The following is a 15148-nucleotide window of genomic DNA, read 5'->3' on the forward strand; positions in this document are numbered from 1 at the left end:
ATGACTGCAATGCAAGTTTTTTCAGTGAATGAGTAGATATTCACAGTACACACAAAAATGAAACAAATTACAATGACTGAATTTATGGTTTCTTCAAATAAATAAGTTATTTGTTGTGCTTTTATGACTCATGACTGATACTGACTTCATTATGTGGATGACCACTTTCTGAAAATCAATGAGATTCGGCCCACTTGAGAAAAATCTTAGAAGTAACAATAAGTATACTTGTGAAGTCAATGTTAACAATACATACATAAAATACATTTCATCAACAGAAAACAAGCATAAAGTTTTATGATTATTTCATGTGAAGAAATCTTCAACTCTTCATTAGTGATTTATTATAACTGGTCTGTTTGAGTGTTGATATATAATTTAGACATGCCCACATTAACACTGTACAGGCACAAAAATAATAACTATTCCCAGTCATTTCCACATGCTTAAAAAGTGTTGATTATTTATAAGAAAATATACTGAATATCACAATAGAAATTAATTTTTCCTATTTTGAGACTTGAATGTTACTTACATATGCCTAATTTTGTTATGTCAATGTTCATTATAATTTTGAAAATATTACATTTTCCTCATGGACAGCTAATTGTTTTCTTACCAAATAGTTGTTATAGCTATGACTTCGATATATACACTTGTTACAAAAGTTTTAAACTGTATGAATTTTAACCATCAACTTCAACACACGTGAGGACTTATGGTGATTGGTTCAGCTCTAAATCCAAAACTCAACCATTGAAAGCCAACATACATGAAGGAGTAGGATGAGAGATCACAATAAAAAAAGTGAAATGCATTTATGTGATCACACTACATGTATAAGGACATCACATTGATTGATTCAGCTCTGAATCCAAAATTAAACTGCTGTGAACTGATTTTTGTGCAGTGGGTAGGATGAGGAATCCCAATCATAATGACACAGCATGCTAAAGCTTCATTCCCTAAAAAAAATTTATGCAGTAATGAAGCACCCATTTTCTACAGCAGTAGAAAACCACAGCCCTACTCCAAACTGGTTGGATGACTGGTTTGGTGTTTTATGACACAAAGCAACTAGGCTATCTGCACCAAATATCTGGGAAAAAGTTTAAATTAAAGTATTAACATTCATAAGAGGAAATTAAGGTGAAACAAGTCAAAGTTTAATTTTAAAATTAAAAATATAAATAGCATTAAATCAAAATTACATCTAGTCTACAGCAGTAAGAGAAAAACTACAGTAACACAAGTTGTAAAGGACTTTCTGTAGCATAATTGTAATTATCATAATTCGCCAGGATGACTAACGGGTATGTTCAAAAATCAGCATTAGTCACCTGAAGTTGGCCTTTCCAGTCCTGGTTTTGAGTTATTTGACATTATGCCCATTTTCAGAAACTAAAGTAATACAAATTTTAAAAGACTTCTAGCAAAAATTTAATTATCACAACTTGCCAGGATGACTAACGGGTGGTTCAAACAGCAGCGTTAGTCACGTGAAGTTAGCCTTTCCAGTTCTGGTTTCGAGTTATTTGATGTTATGGCCATTTTTTAATTTCAAATCAAACAAGATGTACTTTGATTCTTAGAAGGGAATCATAAAAAAAAAGTGTTTAATGTACATATTAAAGACTTAAATAGCACTAAAAAGATTAATGGCTTTTAAAAACTAAAAACATTTCTAATGTGGACAATGTCACCATCCACAAAAACACTAACGTTATGGATAAACATTGGGACAGAACATTTTTAAAATGGTGCTGTCTTTGAGAGTCCTAACAATGGCAAGACAGTAAAACCTGGCTTAATGTGACCTGAGTGTTACACAGACAACAGATTGGTGCATTAGTCCCAGATAAAAGAAAACAATGAGTTAAAAAACTGTGGCCAATGAGTAGTTTAGTTAGAACAACTTTCTCTTTCTGATCCTTATTAAAGCAAGACAGCCAAAGTCCAATAGAAGGTTTTATTTGGAAAAGCTTGTTTTCACATTGCTCACTCCAAGTTGACTGCCAACTGGCACAGAGCTGAGCCTTGAATACAGGACCATAGTCCATGTATGAAACAGGAACAGAAGTGATAGTGCCAGAGCAGACAGATTTAGCTGTGGTATTGGGAAACTCGTTCCTGCAAATACCAACGTGGTAAGTATCTAGAAAAACTGGATAGAAGTAGATGTTAAAGAGAAATAGGCCAATCGGTTTTGAATATCGGCAAGAACAGGGAGTGAACTAATGTGAAGCGATTCCAAGGCCAGTAGAGAACTAAGCAAATCAGTATAAATAGTGCAATTTGAGTACTGCTAAGCTTCTATGTGATCCAGAGCAAGAGAAATGGAGTACAGTTCAGCAAAAGGGAGTTGTTCAAAGATGGCATTAATTTTTACACTGAAAAGTGTGACACTCAAAATACAGCCCTGATGGACTCCAAGTTCCTGTAGAAGAGAAAGTGTTGAACCCACAAAAAATTGGAATCGCCTATCCATTAAAAAATGTTTAATAAAAATGGGCAAATGACCACGTAACCCATAAAAACCAAGGTCTCGCAAAATATCATACCTCCATGCTTTATCATAAGCCTTTTCAAGGTCAAAGAATATTGTACAAGATGTCTTTTGAGAAAGGCTCCTCTGGTTGATGTTTAAAGTTGAATCAGGTGGTCCATAGTGGAGCACTGTTGTCGGAACCGACACTGGGTGGGCAAGAGGAGATTGTTCAATTGGGCAAGTCTTTGTTGTTGGAAGAGGATTCCAGTGACAGAGAGTATGAACGAATGATCATTTTGCATCTTGAGGTGGGAGAAGAAAATATACCTGAGGAAATACCCATACCCAAAACCAAAGGAAGTGGATCTTGCAGTTTGTTGGAATGTAGGTTTGGGACAGAGATGGGTGTTGAAGTTGATTCATTGAGAAAAACTCTTTTTGGAAGCACAAAGAGATCTGTCTGCACTCCCACTGTGGTAGAGAAACAAAGTGCAGCAGCATACGTTCGACACAAAGTGGTGAACAGCAACTTTTGAGCCTCAGGATAAGTAATGTTTTGAATTGTTTTCAAATGCTGTACCTTTTTTTCTTCCAATCATTTAAGCCAAGAACGTAAGTAGGATGGGTGACAGCCATTGCACTTGATGCAATGAGAGTTCATTTCACACTCATAGACATCATGGTCCTTGCCACTGCAACGAGCACACATCAAGGAACCACAACATGACGTCTTTGAGTGACCAAACTACTGACACTGGAAATATCTGAGAGGGTTTGGAATGTATGGCCATACCTTGCAATTAAAATAACCTGCCTTGATGGTGGCAAGTGCACGTGGAGATATGCCTCACTGCAGAAACTCCTTGAGTGGAGAAACTAGCAAGAATCTCTGACTCAGAGATATTCTTCAAATCCCTCTCAATAATAACTCCTCGTGACGTATTCAAAGTAGCATGAGGCATAATCTCAATAGGTATATCCCCAATTGTCTTTGAATGCAAAAGGTATTCACTGTGTTGAGATGTGGATGTTTCCATTAATATGTCACTAGAGTGAAGCTTCTTTACTGACTCTGGAGAGCCAGCAGGTCCCTCTAGTCCCTTTTGAATGAAAAAGGAAGACATTTGCCCTAAAGGTTTGTCTGAACGAGAAAGTAGTACAAGAAAATGAGGTACAGGTGTTACAGATGTTGAAGATTGCTGCTCAGAATCTTCAAGATGTAGTCATTTACCTATGGACTGTTTTTCATTATTTTATTTAAGTTTTTTTTGGAAGATCCATAATAAAAAAGAGAATATTTCGGTGCCCACTGACCCCACCCACCATGGAGCCCAACAATGTTAAACAAGGACACAGCAGCAACACCAGGCTGTTGTGAGCACTATACCCAAACACCAACATCAGATACAATGTCCACAACACCTGTTGAGAACACTGAACACTGGAACTCGGTTGACCCTAACTCGAGTGGACCAGCCGACTGACCCAAGAGGGGCCACCCCAAGGCTGCCTGTCTATAGGAATTCAAGGCCAAAGTGGTGTGTTAGGGTTGGACCCCTCAACCACCAGGATCCTCTCCTCCCCTTCATGGGTTGCCACGCATGGCAAACATGTGAGTGGATGTTTAGATCCCAGAGGAGGTAACCAGAAAGAACAGAACCTTCCCTTGGAGGTACCCTCACCACATACAGGAATCTGCACCAAGGGGACTCCAAACTGAATGGAGTCTTTATCATTTATGTTGTATGTATATCTCATCCATGACACTTCCACTTTTCACTACCCCAGTGGCAATGGACAGTATTAAGCAATCTCTTGCTCCATCGGAGGAAATACAGAGAGATAGTGCAATGGGTGACCACAAAAACCCTACACTGAAAAGCAGACCATACCACATAAATCAAGGGCTGTGTAGGAGGGAAAACTTTTGGCATGCAAAAAACCTCTTCGTAAATAGATGACAGCAGTGAATGAAAATTGCTATGTATGTGAGCAGGACTTTGCCAGAAATTCAATTTTGATCATTTTCAGAAAGAGTAAAAGCAATATTTCTAAACATCTGAAAATAATTTCTTTTTTGGTTGGTGTCATTAAAATCTTCTTGAACAATGTTAAATATGTTTTATTGAACATATTCTTAAGTAAAAAATAGCCATTTGGAACATCTTAAAGGCCTTAAGTTTCCACTGTGATTCCCAAACATCTACACCTTTTTTCTCACCCTGTACATAGCCAATCTTCTCTTGCACCACAATCTTCAAATCTATTCAAAGCCTCTAGTCAAAAAGGGTAAGACAATATACACCAATGAATCACTCACAATTGGGTACAATTCATAAACAAAAGAAAAAATACTGGAAAACAAAGTAATCAGTTAATCTTTAAAATCTCAGAAAGGAAGTTCACTATCATTCTTTTCCTCAAATAACAAGTCTTATTACATATTATTGTAAACAATAATAATATTACACATTTACTTATGACATATTACTCAAAAGTCTAATTGTATTCACTACAATAATAGATTGATTTGTTAAAAAAGACCAACCAGTATATGAAAATATTTTCATCTACTGACATTCATACTTACCTGGATCATCAAAATGTTTTATCTGATTAATATCATCTATTTCCATAAAAATTTTCTGGCCACCATATTCTTGGTACTTTTTCATATCAGATGGCATTAGTATTTCCCCATTATCCTACAAAACACAAAAAAAAATGTTTAAAATGTGTCCTTTAGCTTTTTCATTGATACTAAATTAGAATGTGCACCTAGCACAAAAATTATGTTTTTATTTTTCTGTACGAGAAGCCAAATGAAAAACTGCAAAAGAAATGTTTGTTGAATTTTCCAAAATGCTTCTCAAAAGCTATTCTGTATTAGCCCACTCTTAGGAGAAGGCAACTAGTCAACCTATCAACCACAAACTCTTGGGCTACTTTTCACTGATGAATAGGAGGAGTAACTATTACATTATTGCTCCCATACGGCTGAAAGAGACAGAAGTTTATGCTACAGATTTTGATTCTAGCTACCTAACCAACAGTCAATGCAAGCTCAGTAGTAGTAGGACATGAATGCTTATATTTTTGAATATGAATAATTATAATTTTTTATCTTTTAACACAAACACTTACACCCTTGTGCAAATTAATTGAAACAAATGGTCATTTTACAATATTTTCAGCATGGTGGCCGAGTGTAGGCTCGCTGGACCTGCTGATTTCCTTTAATAGTCATTTTTTCACACAGACGGCATCATTAGCTGTGTTTTGCAGTACAAATGATCTATTTTTGGGATAGATGACAAAAATTTGAAGAATATTACGTCATTCGAAATTGTGTTAGAAGGGCAAGGAGACCAGTCAAAAAACAACTTCTTACCAACTCAATGAAAAAAAAAACGGTATTAATGGGGTTTGAAATACAAGAACTGGATGCAAGAACAATGGAGGAAGGTGTTATTCAGTGATGATACTCATTTCTTCGTACAGAATCAAAGAAGTCTGCATGTTCACAGATCTCCAGGTGAGAAACCGAGAATCTCACATCAATCAGTTCATAAAACATCCCTTGAAGAAGATGTTTTGGGGCTTTTTCAGCTTATATGGCATCGGAGGCTTACATATTGTAGAAGTTATGATGCGAGGACCACAGTACATTGAAGTTTTACAGAGAAGAGTCGTTCCAGAATTGAAAAAGAGATTTCCAGATGGATTTGGCATTTTTTCAGCAAGATCTGGCTCCGTGCCACACATCGAAACTTGTGAAGAATTTTATAACTAGAATGCAAATAAAGGTGCTGGACTAGGCCTGGAAACTCTCCAGACTTACATCCTATTGAAAATCTTTGGGCAATGTGTAAAGAAAGACTTCGGGAAAAAGACTATACTATGAAAGATTAGCTAATTGATGTGTTGCACCGTGATCCAAAAATTAGTAAAAATTGCAGTCAACCCGTGGACTCGATGCGAAAGCAGATTAATGATCTTCTGAAAAATAAAGATGGTCATATCATGTATTAATTTGCGAGTAATTTTTGCATTCTCAGAAATAAAACGCAAAAAATTAAAAAAATCATAATTTTCCGTCTTGTTTCAATTAATTTGCACAAGGGTGTAATCTTCAAGTCCATGATTCAAATATTAGAACAAAAAAATTATAAAATAACAGTAAAAAATAATAACTTATCGAAAGAAAAATTTCAATATTACATTGATATTCTGTAACTCACAGAAAAAAAGAACTTCAAATTATTAGGGCCTTATAAAACTTATTTCTGCAATCTTGAACAATGGTAAAAATATTAGTTTCATTTAAACAGACTTTTAAGTGAAGATTTAGTCCCAGGTTTCATGACAAATGCAACTAATTTTCTACTGCACTGTCAACTTATGAAGTCACATTATTATCCCATGTGGTGAAGATGAAAAAAAACCATGAAATCATGCACAATCCATTTTGCTGTCTTGATAACCTGTTTTTCTTGCCATTAAGGAAGTCAGCCTGAGGAAACAGACATAGGCAATGCGGTGCACCATACAGCAAACAGGTTTAGTTTGGCTTATTTTGAATTTTACACAAAGGTACACAAGGGGTATCTGCACTAGCCATCTCTAACTTAGCAATTATGGACTAGAGGGAAGGCAGCTAGTCAACACAACTCACCACCAACTCTTAGGCTACTCTTTTACCAATGAATAGTGGAATTGAATATCACATTGTAATGCACTCATGGCTGAAAGGACAAGCATGTTTGGTTCAAAAATGTTTCATATCTGCAGAATGCAAGTTAAGCACCCTAATCACCAGGCAGCAGACAGGAAAAGTTCAATGGTATATCACACAAACATAGGCAAGAGAGAACAATAAAAGATCCATTTAAGGGGTCAATATTTCCACTTTCATTATCATGAATACAAAACATTTTGGATGAAATATTCCAACACTGACAATATGGAAGCTAAGTGTTTCTTGTTTTCTTTTTATTCTGATAAAGTAAGTATTTGAAACATTTTTTTTTACTGCAACTGGAATTATATGAATTATAAACCATTGTTTCTGTGATTAGAACTGCTTAATAGAGGATTTAGAAAAAATTGTTTAAACCAGTTCAAGCATGCAAATTAGATAGATTAACTTACACACTAAATTGAGATTTTCACTTTAGTCAAAAACTTCTAATAACAATTAAAGATATATACAAGTACTACAGTCTAACACAAAGGTTTAAATTAAAAATAAAAGTTTACAGAAATTTTTATATAGATTAACTAGACTGATAGTCTAGAGATAACTGCTCTAACAGTAAGTAAATGTCTCTGAAAATCTAACATATTGCATCAACCTTGATATCAGTCATGCTTCCTGCATATTATTTGTGATAAGATGTTCCAATTATTGAAGTACTTTTCAAATGTCACATTTAAATTATTCATAGTTTGAAAAAGCTATTCAAAATTTTCTCTCAAAAGTTCATAAAATAGCTACATAAGAATTAAAATAGGAGGAGTCAGAAGCTAGTAAAGAATAAGGTGTTTAAAGTTACATTCTACTACTCACCTCTGCATAAGTTTTGGTCATATTTCGTAATTCTGCATTGTTACTTTTTGCCAGTTTTACTGCATAAGGTTTGGTTGTTGCACGAACTAAGTTGTAAACATTTACTGCTAGTTCAATGTGTTTTCCAAGATTTAGAGTTAAGTGTCCCAAAGATCGCTTTTTGTGATCTTTTATTCGAACTCTACAAAGAAAAAATGCAATAAATACAAGTACAGATTAAGATGTCTTTAACTCTTATCATATACCATTTATTTTTAAGTGGATAATTTTTATAAAACATGCTTACAGCATAATTTCCAAAGTGCAAATGAACCATTAAAGACAACAAAAGTCAAACTTCAAGAGTTCATTTCAGCAAGGCTGAAAACACAACCTCTGTTGTAGTTGTTTTATCCCACAAATGCACTGCCCATACTTCATGAATAAAAAACATACCAGAGAAATGTAGAAAAATATACATGAATAAAGTTAAAAACTAATTTCCCACACTACATTTGTAATGTAAAGTGAAAATGTTGTAGAGTTGAGACAAAAATCAAACACATTAAATGTAAATCACAGAAGCAAAATACATGACTATATTAAAGACGCTGAATTTAACATTCACAAAATGTTAAAAATACAACATGGAATTAGTAACAGACATGTTTGCACAATCTCATTAACTTGTGAGCCATAATTTTCATTACATATTAAATGTTCTATTTAAAGCTATCAAAAATATTCTGTATAACCTAGAAAAGTTTTTTTTTTTTTCAAAATCTAAATCTTAAATGTTTTTGGTTCATATATTCACAATAACTGAGGAAAAACATGCTTTACAATAATAGTTCTCAATTTTCACTTGGGAAAATTGATAGCAAGTTGTGATTTTGTAAATAGCCTTAGTGAATAGAAAAAAAAAAACACTTGGCTGACTTAATAAATGTGTACCTAAATAAAAATTCATAAACTTATCTATTTAAATACTCAAAAAAAAGTTAATTTTTCTTTGAGGAGGTTTAACTTTGTCACTTTCAATATTATCTTATTATCAGAAGGAAATGCAATTAATGAAAAACATAAACAAGATCATTCTACTGATGTCAACAATGATTGGATAACAGAATAAATTTTGTTTCTGGTTTCCCTTCACCTTTACAGGGTAGATTATACAGTTATTTTTTGAAAACCTGTTGCAATGGGAAAATGTTTGCAATTTGATCGTTTTTAAAAATACAATAAAATTTAAACTTCTGACAAACTTACAAAATTGGAAAAATATTGCATTATATGCTTTTTGTGCCAAAACACTATATGCAGTATTTAGAATTGTGAAAGTAAATCATGTCTAAAAATACATGATCAACAATTTCCTCACAACCACAGAATAAGATTTATTATAATAAGAATAATAAATTCAAATTATTTTCAGCTTATTCAAACTTCAAACAATTTACATTTAAGACTAATAATTTTTATGTTTAGATATAAAACATTTCATATTTGGAAGAAAACTTTCTTCCCTTCTCCACACGTTTTGCAAGGCAGTTTTAAAATATCAGTGATAGATGTTATAGCAAAGATAAGATTTAATACTCACCTTGCTAGAAGTTCTTCAATCTTTTCAGAAGCAGGAAGTTTCTCATACTGTTCATCTTCTGGTAAAAACTCTATATCCTAGAAAAAACAACAAACAGGAGCTCTTAAAAATATGTTTTAAAATACTAATCATTAATCAAATTTGTGTCTGAAAATAAAGAGCATGAACTGAAATAGCAGCTATTCAAATTTAATGACTTCCCAGTTTAAACATATTACTATTACTACTAACTTTTGACTACTTAATTGGTATCTGACCAAGGGCAAACCTTTGTATCTTAGAAAGGTTGGTATAGGTATTAACACTTTTATTGATAAGCAGAGAACGTTTTTACCTTCCTTGGTCATCTTCAGGTTAACAAAGAAGATGTATTAACACTTTTATTGATAATCAGAGAACAATGTTTCAACCTAGGAAGGTCAAAATGTTGTTCTCTGATTATCAATAAAAGTGTTAATACCCATACCACAAGTTCTGAGATACATTTTTATTTCAAGTGGTTTTCTCGTCATCAAGTGAACCTTTGGCTTGTAATTATATTGACAACATTTTTATACAAAATACACAATAATTTAGACTTCAAATTATTGATTTTTGGATGCATATAGAACACTGCAATAATTTGTGGGATTACAAATTACAATATGGATGAAATTTTAATTATTTTATTGACTTGCATATTAACCAATATATTTGTAAACCCACAAGCAATTATACACACAGATAAGTAGGAAAAAAAACGTGTTTTAAAAGCAAATAAGGCCTACTTGTAATTTATAGTAGGTTTAAACAACTGGAATGTTTTAACTACAATTTCTATAATTGAATTTACTGAGGTTTTAAAATGATACTTCCTTCTCTACAGGTATTAAGTCAGGAATCATTTAGGACTTTAGATGATTCTCTGCAGATGTTAACCTGCAAATCACTTAATGCTTTATATGTTTATTTGCAGATATTAAACCATGGAAATGTATTACAAGTCAGAATAAATAATAGTACAAGGAAATCTTACTTCTACCCATATCTTTTTCTAGCTATTTTCATTAGAAAGTTCTGTTCAATAAATCAATCCTACATCAATTTACAAATGTAGAAAATGAAAGGTGATTGTCTGTTTTACAGACTTCAACTGTTTTTTTTCTTTTTTTAATACATATGATAGAAATTTTTGATATTAGTGCACATATACTATTCTATATACACCAACTCTAATGAAACATGTTAGTTTTTGTAGCTTGACAAGTCAAGGAACTTATCCATTTTTTTTTATTATTATTATTAGGAAGTTGTATTGTGTCCTCCTTGGCCTTCTGTTTGTGGAGAATATTTTACAGTTGTCACTTAGAGAAGAGATATTTCCACATTTTGATGCACTTTTTCCAAAAGGTCAGTTACAGAAAGAATGTGTCTTGTAAATGTAGGTTGGTATGTTCAAAGATTCATTCTGACATCTATGAAGTGTAGATTTCTTCCTCTCCTGAAGGAGCCAAAGGTTTTGTTCATTCATTCAACTTCTCTGGTAATTGTGCAGGTTAATCCTTAGATTCAATTTTACTTTATTTTAATTTCATCTTGTCAGCTTGGAAGATAAGCAATAAAATTATATAGTTGGGAAGTGAAATAAAAGGTAATTTGTTGCATTTGTCACACTTTTTTTCTTCTCTTCTGGAATTATTCTCATGTTATCTGATTTCCTATTACATGGGGGTAGTTTACCCATCTGTCGTTATTCCTCTAAACTAAGAATAACACACTGTTTCTCTTGATTTTGTATTCCAATCTAAATTCAAGGAATGTCTTGCTTTCACTTTCATCAACTGGAACATCTACATCAACACTTAGCATATCATGATTAAAATTCTAATTTCTTTATATTTAAAATTAAAATCACAGACAACTCTAAAATATCATCAAGAATGTTTCATGATGCCATGGACAAATTTTTGTACTTGTCTTGGAATACCAGCAGTAAACAATTGTTGGAGTTTTGAATTGTTAAGCTCAAAAGCAAAATTTTCAACATTAAAAACATATTAAAAACCTGTCCATCACTACCATGGATTGAGGCCTAAACAATCACCTAAACCTAAATATAAATTAATTACTAATTAGTTTTATCATACATTCTGATTGATGATAAGCTACTGTCTTCACCAAATGGCAGAATTAAATTCTTGGTCTTCTCAATAGAGAGGCTGGTGTGTTACCCACTCACTCTCTTTATAGAATGCCAGAATTCTATTCTGGGTCTTCTCAATAAAAAGGCTAGTGTGTTGGCTACTCATCAGGTATCTTCCCATTAAGGAATATATGTTACACTGGCTGAATACTTTCAAGAAGGTTATCCAGGTTTTGCTGAATTTTATGCAATGTTTGTTAAGAGGATGTAGAAGGCTTCTTTACTATTTAGTTTTTCAATGTGTTGCATGATAGGCTGTAGCAGACATTTTGATATCAGAAACTCTTGTATGTCTATTGTGTTAATAATTAAAGTACAAATAAGAAAAAATTAATTATGAGACTTACTGATAACAAGTTACAAATCATGACACTGACCAATCATCATAATCTCAGTGTGAGTAGTTAAAAACCTGTAGAATATTCACACTGACTTACTTGATAGAACTCTGTGATGTCAAAACTGACTCCTGGCTTCTTGATGTGGAGGATATCAATCTCAATGCCTAAATCAAATAAATCTTTTGCTCTGATTTTAGCCTGCTGTTGAAGTTGCTTGTTTTCAGCATGAGGATTGTCAGTGTTAGTAAATAGCAGCACCCTCTTGTGACTGAGATTCATTTTACTGAAATAATAAATGTTTGTCGTCTCAAAAAAAATTCCTACTGCTTAGATTCATGATACATTAATTTGGTGCAATTACTTAAGTCACTTTACAACTTTATGCTAATTTCTTTTTTTGAAGGAATTTGCAGAGGAAACTGAAAAGGTAAACAGAAACACACTTCAGTGCAGAGTTTTTGGCAAGTTCCAATACTTTAATGCATTGGATAACTGTTGAAAATTATTTTGGGAAGTTTTGTACTTAATTTCAAGATGTAAGAAAATTTAAATTACATAAATGTTACCTCTAATACATTTTACATATAAATAAATCTCACTATCTATATTAACTCTTTCAGCACAGGCTTAGTCTCTGGGACCAACCTCGTAACTCTTTTGTGTTTGTTATTGTTTTCACAATACAATTTCTAAGTTACTAAGTGTATCTTAACAAAATTTGGCACACTATCAGAAAAATAAGGCTTTTACAAGCAAAGCATTTTTTTTTAATATTAGGTCTTAAGGTTTGTTGAGCAATGTTGTTCTCATGCCTTTTTTCTTCATGTATGTTACCTATTCAAAATGCAAAGTATTTTTCATTTGATGATCAAAAGTACTTTTATGCATTAGAAAATTTTCAAATTTCACATGCAAAATACTTGTAGTGTCTAGATGGTTGTGAGTGTTTCTTTAGAAAAAAAAATGTATTTTGTTATTTTCACTAATAATGCCCTGTGCAGGTTGAGTCAATTTGACTGATCTTATAACTCCCATACAAAATTAAGATATACATACAAAATATGCCTTATCTGTTTCAGAATGACTACAAGTTATAACATGAAAATATAAATGTTCAGACTAATAGTTTAAATCTCATAATATTATATATTTATTGATTTTATTGCAATGACCTGACAGACATGCTTGGCTTACAATACAGTGGTTACAATGACATGGTGCACATGCATTTATTTACTATATCCAAGAATATAAAACTAACCTTTAGTCTTTACAAATTGACTGTCTAGGCTGTGTTTTAGTAACAAGTATTTTGTAAATACAATCAAATTTAAATTATAATATCTTATATATGTATTGTTACTATTTATAAACAAGTTAAGTTTACTTTACTTAAAACACACAACAGTAAATAAAGAAAATCAAACAATTATCTAGTTACAACCTTTGTACTCGGGTTACCATTAGTTATAGCTTGCTTAACCTTACAGAATTTTGCACTTGGAGGATGTGAAAACGTTTTTTTAGGGTTTATATGTATATTTTAATAACCAAAAAATCACTAATTATTTTACTGATACAGCAGAATTTTATTATAATTTCTCAAGTTCAGTAACTAAGCTGTATTTGTGTGTAAAAAAAATGAAATTTCAAACAGGCTAAATACTCAACTTATCAGCACAAAGGTTTGTCTTAAAAAATATAGAAGAGACTGTTATATTTGAAAATGGCTGAAAAAAATCATTAAAGGGACATTGCTTTAAATTGGTTATTCATATATCATATATAGAAATAAGTATACATAAAGGACTGTTTCCAAAAATGTAAAGAGATGACCAGAGCTATTGCATTTGATTCAATATGTGATCAATATTTCAGCATATAGAAAGGTATTAGTTTCTTATTTCATATTCTAGCTTGTTAATATCTATTATTTGAGTTTCTACATCATACAAGACAAAAGACTTTGTACCTTAAAATCATAAACATGTAATATGAATTAGTGCTGGATTCAACACACCATGACACAAAAATCGATGTTCAGATATGTTTTTTAATATTTACTTTTAACTTAAAACATTACATAACATAATATTAAACTTTCAATTATAATCTAAAATTTGAGAAGAAACTTAATGACATTAATTCATCAAATAGTAGTTTGATAAAAGTTTGAACAAATCAACAAACACAATAATATGGTCTTTCATCTGTGACCCATTTAGAAAGGGTTAAGACTTGTCACAACACACAAGTTAATCATACTATAATAATAATTTTCTAATTCTTTCAAATACAATGATTTCTGATTTGATTTTACTGCTCTTTCAATCCTGAAATTCCTCTTGCTACAAACAAATTAAACATCATTAAAAACTGTCATGAACAATGAATTGAATAGATTTTCTGAATGACAAATTTGAATTATTAAGGAGCAGTCATTTATTCCACCCACAATAATCAGTCTGTTTATATAAGAACATGTTTTGAATAATAATAATAAACAAATTTGTGTTAAAAAACAAGTTGATTTTAAGCCTACAAATCTTAATAATTTGTTTCCACAGTTTCTTTACAGCTGCTAATAATTGCAGAGGTGAATATAATTGATATCTTTTGAGAACTGATTACGAAATGCAAATTTTAGCATTAAGAAAACAACTGAGGATCACAATACAATCTGAAATGCTACTGGTTCAACTTCAGACTAAGCAAACTACACAAAGAGCATGTCTTCTATTTCACTGAAAAGTAAGGCATCATAAACATCCAGCGATGATGATGAGTGACAAACATCTTATTACACGTTAACAAAGTTTTTTTTGTTTTTTTTAATGAGACTTCTTTGAAATGAACTGAAGTCCTTACAAAATGTGTAATCTTTGTATTATTAAAAATGTGAAATTATAATGAAGGATTTTCTCTTTAGTTAATTACATTTTTTATACTTCCTCTCAATGTTATATATTCCTTGTTTTGTTTGGGA

The 15148-nt window shown here is 32.1% G+C and overlaps 1 protein-coding gene across 3 annotated transcripts in view; it reads right to left on the bottom strand.

Moving 5' to 3' along the window:
• The window catches only part of Irbp (Inverted repeat-binding protein), an 80008-nt gene that overhangs the window by 34537 nt on the left and 30323 nt on the right, over positions 1–15148 (bottom strand). For all 3 annotated transcript variants that reach the window (XM_076495207.1, XM_076495209.1, XM_076495210.1), the window contains exons 7-10: positions 12259–12445; positions 9640–9716; positions 8058–8238; positions 5079–5193 (exon numbers count right to left, since the gene is read on the bottom strand). In XM_076495207.1, the coding sequence (XP_076351322.1) occupies positions 5079–5193; positions 8058–8238; positions 9640–9716; positions 12259–12445 (560 nt within the window). The remainder of the gene's footprint in view (positions 1–5078; positions 5194–8057; positions 8239–9639; positions 9717–12258; positions 12446–15148) is intronic.

The sequence above is a fragment of the Tachypleus tridentatus genome, chromosome 3 (assembly GCF_004210375.1).
Source record: "Tachypleus tridentatus isolate NWPU-2018 chromosome 3, ASM421037v1, whole genome shotgun sequence".
NCBI classification, from domain to species: domain Eukaryota; kingdom Metazoa; phylum Arthropoda; class Merostomata; order Xiphosura; family Limulidae; genus Tachypleus; species Tachypleus tridentatus.